Raw genomic sequence first — 14,422 nt, 5'->3', positions numbered from 1 at the left:
ATGGATAAATACAGCATGACGGGCTCAATGCCTATGTGGTCGGCAGACGCCAGACAAATAGCTTGTTATACACATAGCTCAAGTTCAGCAGGTGGACACCGAGTGTTCTAAACATCTCTGACAAAGCAAGAGCTATTAAGAATGCAGAAGATAAAATGGGACAGAAAAGAGAGGGAAGGGTGATATGAAATAGGAACAGCAATTGAAACGGGGAAGAAAAGAACTGAGTGGCTTCCTCTTCTCTCACCCAGAGTTGAACTGTGGCCATTTAAGCCTGCCCAGGGAAGGGCTCTCCCTTCAGCTTTTCAGAAAGGTGGACCTGCAGCTGCCATTGAACCTTCCCTGCAGTGGAAAACTCATTAGGTCACAGGACAAACTGTCCCACTGTTGGCCAACTCTTATTGTGATAAAGAGATTCACGACCCTGATTCTCAACCAAAATCTACCTTACTATAACTTATGTCAATTTGTCCACTGTGTCCCAATAGTGAATAAGAATCCTCTGCGTCCCAGCCCTCCATCCCAAATACCCTCTTGGGTTTGAAGGGGAGCTAACCAAGAAGCCAAGGAACTAGAGAGGAAAGAGGTGGTGACTCCACCTGCTCAGACAGGTAACAGGATCAAAGCTTCCAAATTAAGAATCCAAACTCTGCTGCCCTTTCCTTATCTACCCCCATCCTACCCGGTCCTAGGTAGGAAAGGAGGCTCCTCTCCAGGCCATCAGCACCCTTTAAAGAACTCCTCCATGTCCTGCTCCCACCATGTCACCGCAATGGGTCGTTTACAGCCTCCATGTTTATAAACAGATAATGACATGAACCAGGGATTCGTCACCAAGACTGGGCATCAGCAGTGTATAAGTAGTTATTGAAAAGGGCAAATGCCTGGGCCCCAGCGCAGTCCTACTGAACCAGCAGATCAGAGACACACTGAGGCAGTTGTAGTTGGAAAAACTCCCACATAAGGAACTCTGCACCAGGTCAAATCTTACTCATATTTACATCCCCAGGGCCTACCAAGCACACAACAGGTGTTCTGTCCACGTTTGTGGTTGAAAACACCAATTTGGACCACCTCTACAGAGTTGGAGGGACGAATAACAAGCCCCCAGGGAGGGCTTGAGGAGTGGGCAAGATTATTTCACAAGCACTTATACCAGTGGCGTTTCCCCGGTGCTCTACCCTCCCCTCTTCTCTTGGCTTATTTAAGAACTGTCCTAACTAGAAGGACCACATCTTCAGTGACACCTTCCTGAGCCATCCTAGGCCACAACAGTGTTTTCCCTTCACTGGAAATCTGGAGTCCTGAGCACTTGGCACCACACTCCAGGGCTCAGTGTGGCTCTGTCTGCTCAGCAACCATCCCCTTCCTGCCTGCCTTCCTGTTGCTGTCTTGGAGTTTCCCTCTGTTTCTCTAAGATGCAATTCCGGTGTTCCTTGTGCAAAGACCACCCAGACAAGGTAGACCTTGAGTCCAGAATTCTGCCCACCTCTTCTGTCCCAGGGGTTCCCAGGCCCTTCACTGGACCCATCACACTCAAAGCTGACACAGTAACAATAGCTACTATTTACCGAGCTCTTATTCTGTATGAGGCTGGCACCTTCCACTCACTACTATCTCATCTTGGCAGCAACCCTATGAGACATTTAAAGGCTAAGGATAGTGAGGCAAACAGTGATCAAGTAACTGGCCCAAGGTCACAGCTCTGAAGGGGAGTCTAGTCCACAGCCCATGCTCAGAACCTCTCCACTCTCCTACCTAAATCCCCCCTGAGCCAGACACAGCAGGACTGAAACTCAGAGTCCTGCCCTTATGGGAAAACAGCTCTCCACACCAAAGCCAGTCCCCAGCCACCCACCCACCCCCATCAAGCCACTTCTTGCTAACATGTCACCAGCTATAACTGCTCAGAGAGAAATGCACCCTGGCAATATAAAAGCATCATAATAAGGAATATAAAATGGATGAAGAAGCAGAAAAACTACTAGGACATACTTTCTAAATTCATCAGGAGAATTTTTTTAGAAAAATTGAATTATAAGTGTGAGGAGGGAGCTTAAAACTTCTTGAGTCTAACTCCTACCTCATACAAGAATCACCTCTACGATGTCCCTGTCAAATGTCCCCTAACCTGGCCCTTGTTTCAATAATCCTAATTCTCACCCTGACATGAGGCAGTCTACTATGCTGTTGAAATATTCCGTTGCTAGAAGTATTCCTACCACTCTCATCTACTGCTGGTGGGAATACAAATGGCACAACCCCATGAAGAAGAATTTGGCATATCTAGCAAAACTACATATTTATTTGCCCTTTAACCCAGAAATTCAACTTCTAGGAATCTATATCACAGAGTCATATGCAAAAATATGAAAATATATGTTCACTGTAGCATTTTTTATACTAGAGAAAGACTGGAAACAATCGAATCTCCATCTATAAGGGATCTTGTTAAATAAACAATAGTGTGTGTGTGTGTGTGTGTGTGTGTGTGTGTGTGTGTATACACATATATATATACATATATATATATATATACACAATGGATTATTACAATGCTATTAAAAGGGAGACAGAGACAGAGAAGAATATACTGCAATGGGATATATTGTCAAGTGAACATGACCTCCATATCTGCAGGTCCTGCAGATGTAGATTCAACCAAACATGTTCAAAATATTTGGGGGAAAAAAAACAATAAAAAATAACAATGCAACAATTAAAAATAACATAAATTTTAGAAAACAATACAGTATAACAAGTATTTACATAGCATTTACATTGTATTAGGTATTATAAGTAATCTAGAAATGATTTAAAGTATACAGGAGGATGTGTGTAGATTATATGCAAATACTACACCATTTTATATCAGGAACTTGAACAGCTGTGGGATTTCTATGGGATTTGGTATCTGCAGGAGTCCTGGAACCAATCCCTAGTGGATGCTAAGGGACAACTGTAGTATGTATAATATACTATCATTTATTTAACAAATGGGGACACACACATATTCATACATAAACATGTGTTCTATGTTTGCATAGGTTTTTTTAATGGGATGATAAATCAAAAACAAAAAAATATACTTAAGAAAAAGAGCAATAATAGTAACAAAAAGAAAAAGAGGAGGAAGAGGAGAAGGAAGAAGTTGCCTATAGCAAGAAGGAAGAAATAGGGTAAAAAGGGAGAAACAACTAGAGTTTCTCTTAATATACCATGCTTTATAGATTTGACTTTAGAACCATGCAAATTATTTTACACAATTATAAAGTAAAATTAAAAGCATACATCTGTTTCTTACTAAGATGGAGTATGAAGGCCAGATTTAGCTCCTACCTAAAATCAGAAGAAAGAAAGAAACATGAAACAACAGTTTTCAAGATACTGGACATCAGGCATTGAAGGACAGTGATCCCTGAGACACTGGAAACAAACAAGATGAGCCCTATGATAGCCCCAGCTTACAGCCTTGAGAGTTTCCAGACTGTAGCACAGGGAGGAGGAATATAGGATGAATTAGGTAGAGCCCAGCAGACTCCCTAAGTCTAAGTTGAAGAGAAAGAACTGAGAGTCTGAGGAGGCCACAGTGACTATAACTCAAGGAACATAATAGTAAACAGAAGAGAGTTACACAGAGAAAGAACTGTGGAGATCCACAGAGGATCCCCTTCAAATATTCAGCTTAGTATTAATCAGTGCATGCTTATGAGGAAAATACCCAAGACTAGGGGAAAAAACACCCTGAAAGATTAGAGGTAACAGTGCCTGGTGTGCACAAGTGGCCAGGAATAGTCTGTTCCCACCAGCTAATACAGAAAACTTCATGATTCATGGGGTACTACTAGGTAGAGTTCAAAGAAGGGTCTTGCCTCACTAATAGGGAATACTCAGCCCTAGACTAAGTCCTGCTCCCAGTCACCTAACAAATCTTAAAAGCAAGGCTGGGCACGGTGGCTCATGCCTGTAATCCTAGCACTCTGGGAGGCCAAGGTGGGAGGATTACTTGAGCTCAGGAGTTCAAGACCAGCCTGAGCAAAAGCGAGACCCCATCTTTTTTATTTAAAAATAAAAACAAAACTTAAAAGCAAAACAGGTAAGCATAAAGCTGTTTCCAAATAACTTAAATGTGTCCCAAAACAATATTCAAGAATATTTATAGGAATAAAAAAATATATACAGCATCCAACAAGGAAAAATTAATAATGCATGGAATCCAGTCCAAAATTAAAAGTCATGTAAAGCAGTTGGAAAATATGGCCCATAATGAAGAGAAAAATCAATCAATTGAAATAAACCCAAAACTTAAAGTGAAATTAAAATTAGTAGGAAGAACATTAAAACAGTTTTGTAAGCTATATGTTCAAAAGTGTAGTAAAAACTTGGGATATATATTTTCTTAAAGATGAAAACTATAATGTGTGAGATGAAAAACATACCAGATGGAACTAATGTCAGATTAGGCATTGCAGAAGAAAAGATTAGTGCACTGGAAAACACAGCAATAGAAACTATCCAAAATGAAAGCCACAGAAAAAGGAGAATTTTTGAAAAAGAAGAACAGCATCAGTGAACTATGGGACAACTTCAAACAGCCTTATAATATGCATGTAATTGAAGAGGGGGGAAGGAAAAATATTAGCAGAAATAATAGTTGGAAATTTCTGAAGTTTGATTGAAACTATTGACCCATATGTTCAAGAAATTCAACAAAACTAGGAACAAGAAACATAAAGAAAACTATAGCAAGGCATATCATAATCAAAATTGCTCAAAACAGTGATGAAGAGAAAATACTCAAAGCAGCCATAAAAAGGAGACATGTTACATATACAGGAACAAAGATAAGGATAATTTCTCATCAGAAACAATGCAAGCAAGAGTGGTTCAACACCCTTGCATTACTAAAAGAAAAAAAAAAACCTGTCAAACTAGAATCCTATACCCAACAAAAATATCTTTTAAGAACTAAGGCAAACTAAAGATAATTTCAGACATACAAAAGCTGAAAGAATTCATCAGCAGCAGACCCATATTAAGGAAATGTTTTGAAATGTTTTAAAATGTTAGGCAGAAAGAAAGTAACACCAGATCTATATCTGGATCTACACAAAGGAATGAAGAGCATCAAAAATGGTTTAGTATGTGAGTAATTATACAAGCTGTTTTTCTTATTTAAAACTTTCTAAAAGATGATTGACTATTTAAACAAACATAATGACAATGTAGCATGGGATTTATACCACAAGTAAAAATAAAATGTATAATAATTGTGCAAAGGTCAGTAGGGGAAAAATAGCAGTACACTTGTATTAGTTTCCTATTGCCACTTTAACAAATTACCAAGAAGGCTTACAACAACACAAATTTATCTTATAATTCTGGAGGTCAGAAGTCCAGTATCAGCTTCACTGGGCTAAAATCAAGGTATCAGCAGACCTGCATTCTTTCTGGAGGCTCTAAGGGAGATTCTGTGTCCTTGTCTTTTCTGGCTTCTAGAGGTCACCTATATTCTTTGGCTCATGATCCCTTCCTACCTTCGTATCACTTTGACTTCTGCTTCCAACATCACAGCTCCTGCTCTGGCTCTGACCTTCCTGCTTCCCTCTCATAAAGAACCTTGCGATTACACTGGGCCCACCTGGATAATCCAGGATACTCTTGCCATCTCGGAATCCTTCACTTAATCACATCTGCAAAGTCCCTCTTGCCATGTAAGGTAACATATGCACAGATTGTAGGGATTAGGACATGGATGTCCAGGGGCAGGGGGAGGGGCATTATTCTGTTTATCACAACACTACTGTAGAGTTCTTATACTATTCATGAAGTAGAATAATATCACTTTAAAGTTAACTGTAATTAGTTAAAGATCTATACTATAAACACTAAGCAATCACTAAAATAACAAAACAAGAGTTATAGCTAATAAGTCAACTAAAAGGAGATAAAATTGAATCATAAAAAATTCAATTAACCAGAAGGCAGAAAAGCAAAACAAACAGATGGACTAGATAGAAAACAAATAGCAAAATGATGGATTTAAAGCTAACTAAACAATAATCACATTAAATGTAAACTGTCTAAATACCGCAATTAAAAGACAAATTGTCAGATTACATTTAAAAAATGACACAACCATATGCTGTCTACAAAATAAAAAAAACGACTCTTAACATAAAGACACAACTAGGTTAGAAGCAAAAGAATGGAAAAAGATATTACTAGTCAAAAGAGAGGTGAAGTAGCTATATTAATATTGGACAAAGTAGATTTTAGAGAAAATAATAGTAGAGATGAAATTTATTTCATAATGATAAAGGGGTCAATTTTTCAAGAGCACATACAATCCTAAATGTCTATGTAACTAATAACAGAGCTTCAAAATATGTGAAACAAAAACTAATATAATTGTAAGGAGAAATAAACAAGCCCACAGTTATAATCAGAAGTTTTAATACTCCCTTGCTCAATAATTCATAGAATAAATAGACAGAAAAATCAGTAAGGATGTAGAAGATTTGAACAACACTATCAACCAACTTGACCTAACTGATATTTAAAGAACATTCCAACCAACAACAGCAAAATATACATTCTTTTCCAGCACAAAGAGAACACTTACCAAGATAGACCATATTTGGGGCCATAAAACAAGCCTCAATAAATTTAAAAGCATTCAAATCATACAAAGTATTCTCTGACCATATGGAATTAAATTAGAAATAAATAATGGGCACATCTTTGAAAAATGCCCCAAATGTTTGGAAACTAAATAATGCACTTCTAAATAATCCACAGGTAAAAGGAGAAACCAAAAGAAAAATATTTTTAACTGAAAATAAAAACCCAATGTCAAAATCTGTAAAATGAGGCTAAAGCTGTATTTATGGGGAAATTATATTACAAAATGCCTATAGTAGAAAAGAAAAGTCTCAAATCAATGACTTCACTTAAAAGATAAGGGGATTTAAAAAAACAAATCAATGACCTCAGTTTCCACTTTAAGAAATAAGAAATGGAAGGGCAAATCAGATCCAAAGTAGAAGAAAGGAAAAATAAAAATAAAGATCAGAACAGAAAACTATTAATATAAAATAGACAACAGAAAAAACAATTGAGAAAATCAATTCTACCAAAAGCTATTTTTTTTTGAGAAGATCAATAAAATTGATAAGCCTCTAGTCAGAATGATCAGGTAAACAAGAAAATTCAAATTACCAATATAAGGAATAAAAGGATATACCACCACAGATTCTACATGTATTTAAAGGATAACAAGGCACAGCACGGTGGCTCACAACTATAATCCTAGCACTCTGGGAGGCTGAGGCAAGAGGATAGCTTGAGCCCAGGAGTTTGAAGTTGCAGTGAGCTATGATGAAGCCATTGCCCTCCAGTTAGGGAAGCAGTGCTAGACACCATCTCAAAAAAAAAGGGTAGCACAGCAACATTATAAACTTCTTTGTGTAACTCATTCTGGCAACTTAGATGAAATAGACAAAGTCACATACTGCCAAAGCTTACTCAAAATGAAATAGATAACCTAACAGGCCTATATCTACAAAAGAAATAAAATTTATAGTTAAAAACATTCCTACAAAAAAATTGCCAGGTCAAGATAGATACACTGGTAAATACTATAAAACAGTTATGGAAGAAATAATACCAATTCTATATAAAGTTTCAGAAAACTAAAAAGGAAAAAATATTTCCCAACTCTATATGTGGCCAGCAGCATCCTGATACTCAAACCAGACACAGATGCTACAAGAAAACTGAAGACCCATATCTGTCATAAACATAGATGCAAAAACTCTAATAAAACTTAAGCAACATGAACCCAACAATATATAAAAAAAGATTATACATCACAATAAAGTGGGTTTATACGGGAATGCAATTATTAGTTTAACATTCAAAAATCAATCAACATAACTGATCATATTAACAAAGCACAACAGAAGAACCACATGATCATCTCCATAGATATGGAAAATCAGTTGACAAAATCCAATATCCATTCCTGAAAAAAAAACCATCAAACTAGAAATAGAAGGCAGCATTCTCAATCTGGTAAAGAATATCTACAAAAAACCTACAGCTAATGTCACACTTAGTAATAAAAAAAATGCTTTCCCCTTAAGATCAGGAACAACATAAAAATGTCTAATCTCACCACTTTTAACTAAAATTATATTGGACAGACTAGCCAGTGCAACAGATAAGTAATAAATAAAAGTTATCCATATTGGAAAAAAAAAAAGAAGTAAATTTTCTTTATTCACTAACATAATCAACCATGTAAAAAATGATATGGAATCTACACAAAGCTGTTAGAACTAATAAATGAGTTTGGCAAAGAAGAATATACAAGATCAATTGTATTTCTGTATACTAGTAAAGAAAAATTAGAAATTGAAATTTTAAAAATTCATTTACAATAGTATCAAAAAATATTAAGTACTTAGAGATAAATCTGACAAAAATGTGAAAGATCTATACCCTGAAAACTAAAACTCATTCACGGGAAAAATTAAAGAAGACATTAATAAATGGAGAGATATGCCATATTCATGGGTTGGAAGACTCAATAATGAAAATTATTGATTTTCCCCAAATGGATCCACAGATTCAAAGCAATATAAATCAAAATCCCAGCAAATTTTTGTAGAAATTGATAAACAGATTATAAAATCTATATAGAAGACCTAGAATTATCAAAATACCTGGTTTCACAAATGTGAAAACTTATCCAATTATGTATGTTAAATATGTATCATTTATTATATGTAATTATACTTTATTAAAGCTGTTAAATTTTTTTAATGAAAAAGCAATTCAGGGACTTCTGCTTCTGGAAAGATGGAGTAGATAAACTTTTCCATATTCCTCTCACTATGTACAACTAAATATCATGGACATTATTCAGACAACAAACATTTAAAAATACTGAAAAGTGAAGGAAATAAGGCAGACCAGCTAGGGACTCTAGGACCTGGGGAGCCTGAACTTCCACTTCAACCAGCAACATGGTGCTCCTCCCCCACAGGGGTGTCAACAGAGGCCAAGTGGGGCATTTGAACTTCCACACCCATCTCACAGTAATGAGGGGCACATCCCCTGCCCCATTAGCACAGTATCAGAGGAGGCCTGCTAAAATAGAAGATGTAAATAACATCTAGAATCTCACAACATAATGGCCAAAATGTCTAAGATTCATTCAGAATCACTTATCAAAGAACCAGGAAAATCTCAACTTAAGTTGAAATGGCACAGATGTTAGAATTATCTGACAAGGACTTTAAAGCAGCTGTCATAGAAATGTTTCAACAAACAACTACGAACACATGAAACAATGAAAAAATGTAAAGTCTCAACAAGAAATAGAAATATAAAGAAGAAGCAAATAGAAATTTGAGAACTGAAAAACAACAACAAAAAAACACAAAAAACAAAACAGAAAACCTCAATAGATAGGCTCGACAGCAAAATGTAAAAGACAGAATAAAGAAGCAGTGAACCTGAAGAAAGAACAATAGAAATCAATCACCCAAGATGAGCAACAGAGAGAAAATAAAATGAAAAAAAAATGAACAGAACCTGAGGGACTCTAAGGAGTATAACAAAAGATCTAGCATTTGTGTTGCTGAACCCCCAGAAGGAGAGAGGAAAGAGGGTGGTGCTGAAGATGTATGCAAAGAAATAATAGCTGAAATTTTCCCAAATTTGGCAAAAACCAGACATACAGGTTCAAGAATCTGAGTCGATTCCAATAAGGATAAATTCAAAGAAATCTATGTCAAGACACATCAAAATCAAATTTCTGAAAACTAAAGACAAAGAAAAAAGCTTAAAAGCAATAAGAGCAAAATGATACCCCATCTATAAAGGAAAAACTATTTGAATGATAGCAGATTTCTTATCACAAACCATCAGAAGTAGCAAAATATTTTTCAAGTGCTAAATACAAAAGGACTGTCAACCCAGAATTTTATATGCAGCAAAAATATCCTTCAAGAATGAAGGCAACATCAAGACATTCCCAGATCAAGGAAAACTAAGAGAAGTTGTCACCAGCAGATTTACTCTGAAAGAGTGGCTAAAGAAAGTACTTCATCAGAAAGGAAATGATAAAAGAACAGGAATCTTGAAATATCATGAAGGAAGAAAGAACAATGAAGGAGTAAAAATATGAGTAAATACAATAAACACTTCCCTTCAGTTTTCTAAATTATGTTTGATGGTTGAAGCAAACATTTTAACACTACTGTATTTTTCAGTGTACATAGAGGAATGTTTAAGACACCTCTATTACAAATGGGGGAAAGTAAAGGGATCTGAATGATGGGGTTGTGACTCTAAAGGAGTGTTTCTTTGTGATGAATGGTTTTGTATCTTGATTATGGTGGTAGTTACACAAATCTATACATGTGATAAAACTGCATAGAGCTATGCCTGGTTTTGATATTTTAAGATGTGTTCATCTTGGGGCAAAGTGGGATGAAGAGTATAGGGGATCTCTCTGGACTATATTTGCTATATAGTCCTATATCAACTTCCAGTAGATATATAATTATTTTAAAATAGAAAAAAGTTAATTTTAAAAAGAAGAAGAAATTATATGAACCCCCCATAATCCTTGATAAGTGAAAGCAAAGTGAAATAAATAAATCCAACTGCATATTTAGTGGCACAACCACAGAAGAACTGTCTCAATTGACCTTAAAGCAGAGTAATTTGACTCTCTATCCTTAATGGAATATACTCTAAAGATAAAAAGAATTGCAAAAAAAAAAGAAAGAAAGAAAGAAAAAAATCTTAAATCTTTTTCAGTAACCTTATTGTTGGTAGTCTTACTTATTATTCTGATACTGTATGTGTCTGTGTGTGTGTGTATAATGGGATAAAGCAAATAAGTAATTATGTAAGTATCATTAATACCCAGGATTTTTTTTCTTGGTGTGGGAGAAAGGAGATACAGAATTAAGATAGTTAAGTATAAACTGTTTTAAACTGAATTGAACACTGAAGAGAAATAGAAATTTTAAAAAAGGAAAAAAACTGAATTGAATTGGAAATATCAGTGTAATTTTATAACGTATTTTCTCTCAAAAAAAAGAAAAAGAAAAAAATCCTATTTCTTAGTTCTACTCACTGACAAGGTCTAGAAACAATGACCAACCAACCCAGAAGCAATGACCACCACCAGAACATGGTCTCTAAATAACATTCCCTATGAAAAGGAACCAGGATTTCTTAGAAAAATAGTTGCTTCCAGGCCTGGGGCAGGAAGTATACAAAATGAGCCTGAAACATCTTGTCTGAATATTAGGGTAACACGGAGGCTATCAGAAACTACTGAGGTTATTTCAAAACACCAGCATTGCCCAAAACCCCTAATGGTCAAAAAGATAGGACAATGTAAGCATCAATAATAACAGTAGCTGCAATGGATTAAAACACATCAAATACGTTTAAATCTGTGAGTTCATGATGGTGCTCAAAAAAAATAACTTTATTGATCACCTTTAAAGAATGCTAGGGAACTAACTCATTATTTTGAAAACTGGCAAATAAAGGGGAAAAAATCATTTATCCTGCCTTTCATTTGTGAACTGTACTCGCAATAACCAAAATTTTAATGAGGGCATGTTTTTCTTTATACAAGTTGTAGAGCTAATAAATGAAGACATAATGATGGCATCAAATTGAATGTCACCTTTTTGCAACCCTTAATGAAATAAAGAATCTCGGCAATTACCATGAAGGGCTGCTAACATCAGTAAAAGAGATAACCAGACTGTGTGAGCCTCGTGTTCAAAGTACACACTACCACTTAGGAATTGCTCTTGCCAAAAAAATTGAACCTGAATAAGTCTCTAGACCTAACCGCCAATTCACCGGAATAACACCATGGGGATGCAATCAGCAAACCCAGATCCTGCTAAACCCTAGAGTGCAAACAATCCAGTATCTTCAACTAATAACATGTAAGGAGGAAAGAGAGAGACAGAGACAGACAGAAACCTACGGATCTTAAAGGACACATCAACCAAATACAATGTAGGGATTCTATTTAAACTACAGGGGGAAAAGGAATGTTGACCAAATATTAGATGATATAAAGTCTTGTTAATTCGTTGAGGTTTGATAGCAATTGTGGGTTTGTTTGTTTAAGTGCTTGCCATTCAGAGATACATAACAAAACATTTACAGATGAAAAAATGTGCTGCCTTGGATTTGTTTCAAACTGATCTGGGGTCAGGGAGGAAAAGGAGGGGTGAGTATAAAGGAAACAAGAATGGCCATGAGTTGATTATTGTTGAGACTGGGATACGTGGAACTTCATTTTACTACTGTCTCATTTTTATATGAGTTTGAAATTTTTCAAAATAAAAAGTTTTCAAAAATATATCCCTATACAGCCAGAAAACCACATTCCTGTAGTTGCCTCCCTAATAAAGGTCTTTATTCTGCTCTCTGGAGCCTAGAAAACTAATGTCAAAGTAATAATAATAGTAATAACAATAGTAGCATTTTTGGAGCACATACTTACTATGTACTAAACTCATGTTGTTTTTCCTGAATATGTTCATTTAATTAGACAAAATCCTATGTGGTAAGTACTTTATACAATATTGTCATTTTACAGATGAGGAACCCGAGGGACAGAAGTTTGGTGACAAAGTTAAGCCTCACACCCAGTTCTGACTGCAGATTTCCAGCTCTTAACCAACACCCAAGGGTAAAAGATGAAGACTGCTGTCATATCCTCAGTCTTGCCTTCTTTGGGAAAAACATCTCGACTTCTTTCACTCCCCCCCCCCCCCCCCAGCACATGGCTTCAATGCCCCACAGCAGCACACCATCCTTGTTGCAATCCTTGGAACACCTGCCAGGAGCTATAAAAGTAGCTGAGTTTCTTGAAAGCATCTCAGAGGCCCAGGTGCAGCTTTGCCACACCCCCGCCCCACCCAGGCTGCCTGGATTCCCAGGTGAGTTCTGGTCCTCCTCCCTCCAGACTGGGAGCCTACACATACGCACGTCCCAGGAGTGGCCTCGCTCACCTGGGCCTCGGTGCCTCTTCTCCATCCAGATGTAGCAGTTGTTCTGGGCAACCCCAGTCTGTGAGTCCAGGAAGGGCAGACGCACACTGCGCTCTGCGCACAGACGCGAGTTATAACTTCGGCAGTGCTCAATGGCTTCCTTGTAGAACTGGTCCCCAAGCCTGCCAGAGACAGAGAGTGAAGGGGTGAGGCCAGGGAAAACCTAAACACACCCAGAGGGAAAGTGATGTCACCCACCCACCTCCCTGGGAAGACTTCCCAGTTGTGAAGACCAAGGCAGTGAGCACCAAGAGCCTTGCCAGTGGGCAGAATGCCACCCAGTGTCAGGTTTCCACCAGTTTCTGTTTCCTATCCTAAATCCATCAGGTAACTTAGAAATTTCTTTAACGGAGAGCCTAGGACCCCAAGAATAAACCACTACTAAGAGAGACAAGTCCTGCTCCAGAAGCAAGTAGCTCTGGAACAAACTTCTGTATGGGATCTAGAGGACATCAAGCTTCTAGAACCCTCTTATTAACATCCCCCCCCATCAGCCACACTTTGTTCTCAGAGGTCACCAGCAAAGACACTGTAGATGAACCCTAACCACCAGCAAAGATACCCAGATCTCCATTACTATGGAAGAGAAACACTCCCTATAAACAAAGCCTAGAAGGGCAGGAGACATCCTTATAAAAGTAGGGCTATTGTAGGGGAAGAAGGTATAGAGGGACAATCACCAATCTTTTAAAATCATTTTAAATAATAATAGCTGAATTTTGAATTCAAAACAATTCCACTCCTGGAGTTTAAAACACAATTAGAAAGACCTTTCTGGTTTGGTGGAGTGATGATCTGATTAAGCACAGTAAATTTTATGTTCCTGACTCTTTGGCATCCTTGGACATGTGGTGATGCTATTAATTTTAAGATAGTGTCCTTTCCAAAGACCAAAAAGAAAGCATCGATATAACTGATCAAATGTAAAGCACAAAAATAATCAATGAAATTAAATACATAATAAACAAAACATAGGCACACAGTGGAGGCTAGTAAATGGCTCAAGAAAATTCAAATGTAATAACATAACTTCTACCAGGTAAACTTGAGCCTCTTATTTGGGGGTGGCAGGAAGAGGGGTTGTGAGAAGGGGAGGAGACACAGGAACTGCAGGGGCAAAAGGGAGAATCCAGTTGCTCAGTTTGAAGCAACACTATGAATGTCCCTTTGTTTTCGTTCTATATAGATTTGAGGAAGCCAAAATCTGGGAGGGAAAGTCTCTAAGTTAAAAATAATATTTTATAACCTAAGTATTTTAAGAGGAATTAAAAAAAAGCAAAGCTGGGGTTTTTTTTTTTTTCAATTTTTTAAAT

General features: G+C 36.9%; 1 protein-coding gene across 1 annotated transcript in view; it reads right to left on the bottom strand.

Moving 5' to 3' along the window:
• The window catches only part of DPF3 (double PHD fingers 3), a 184,614-nt gene that overhangs the window by 71,873 nt on the left and 98,319 nt on the right, over positions 1-14,422 (bottom strand). The window contains exon 2 of the mRNA XM_045564534.1: positions 13,071-13,231. Within this exon, the coding sequence (XP_045420490.1) occupies positions 13,071-13,231 (161 nt within the window). The remainder of the gene's footprint in view (positions 1-13,070; positions 13,232-14,422) is intronic.

The sequence above is a fragment of the Lemur catta genome, chromosome 1 (genome assembly GCF_020740605.2).
Source record: "Lemur catta isolate mLemCat1 chromosome 1, mLemCat1.pri, whole genome shotgun sequence".
In the NCBI taxonomy this organism is placed as follows: domain Eukaryota; kingdom Metazoa; phylum Chordata; class Mammalia; order Primates; family Lemuridae; genus Lemur; species Lemur catta.
This window is presented reverse-complemented; position numbering and strand designations above follow the sequence as displayed.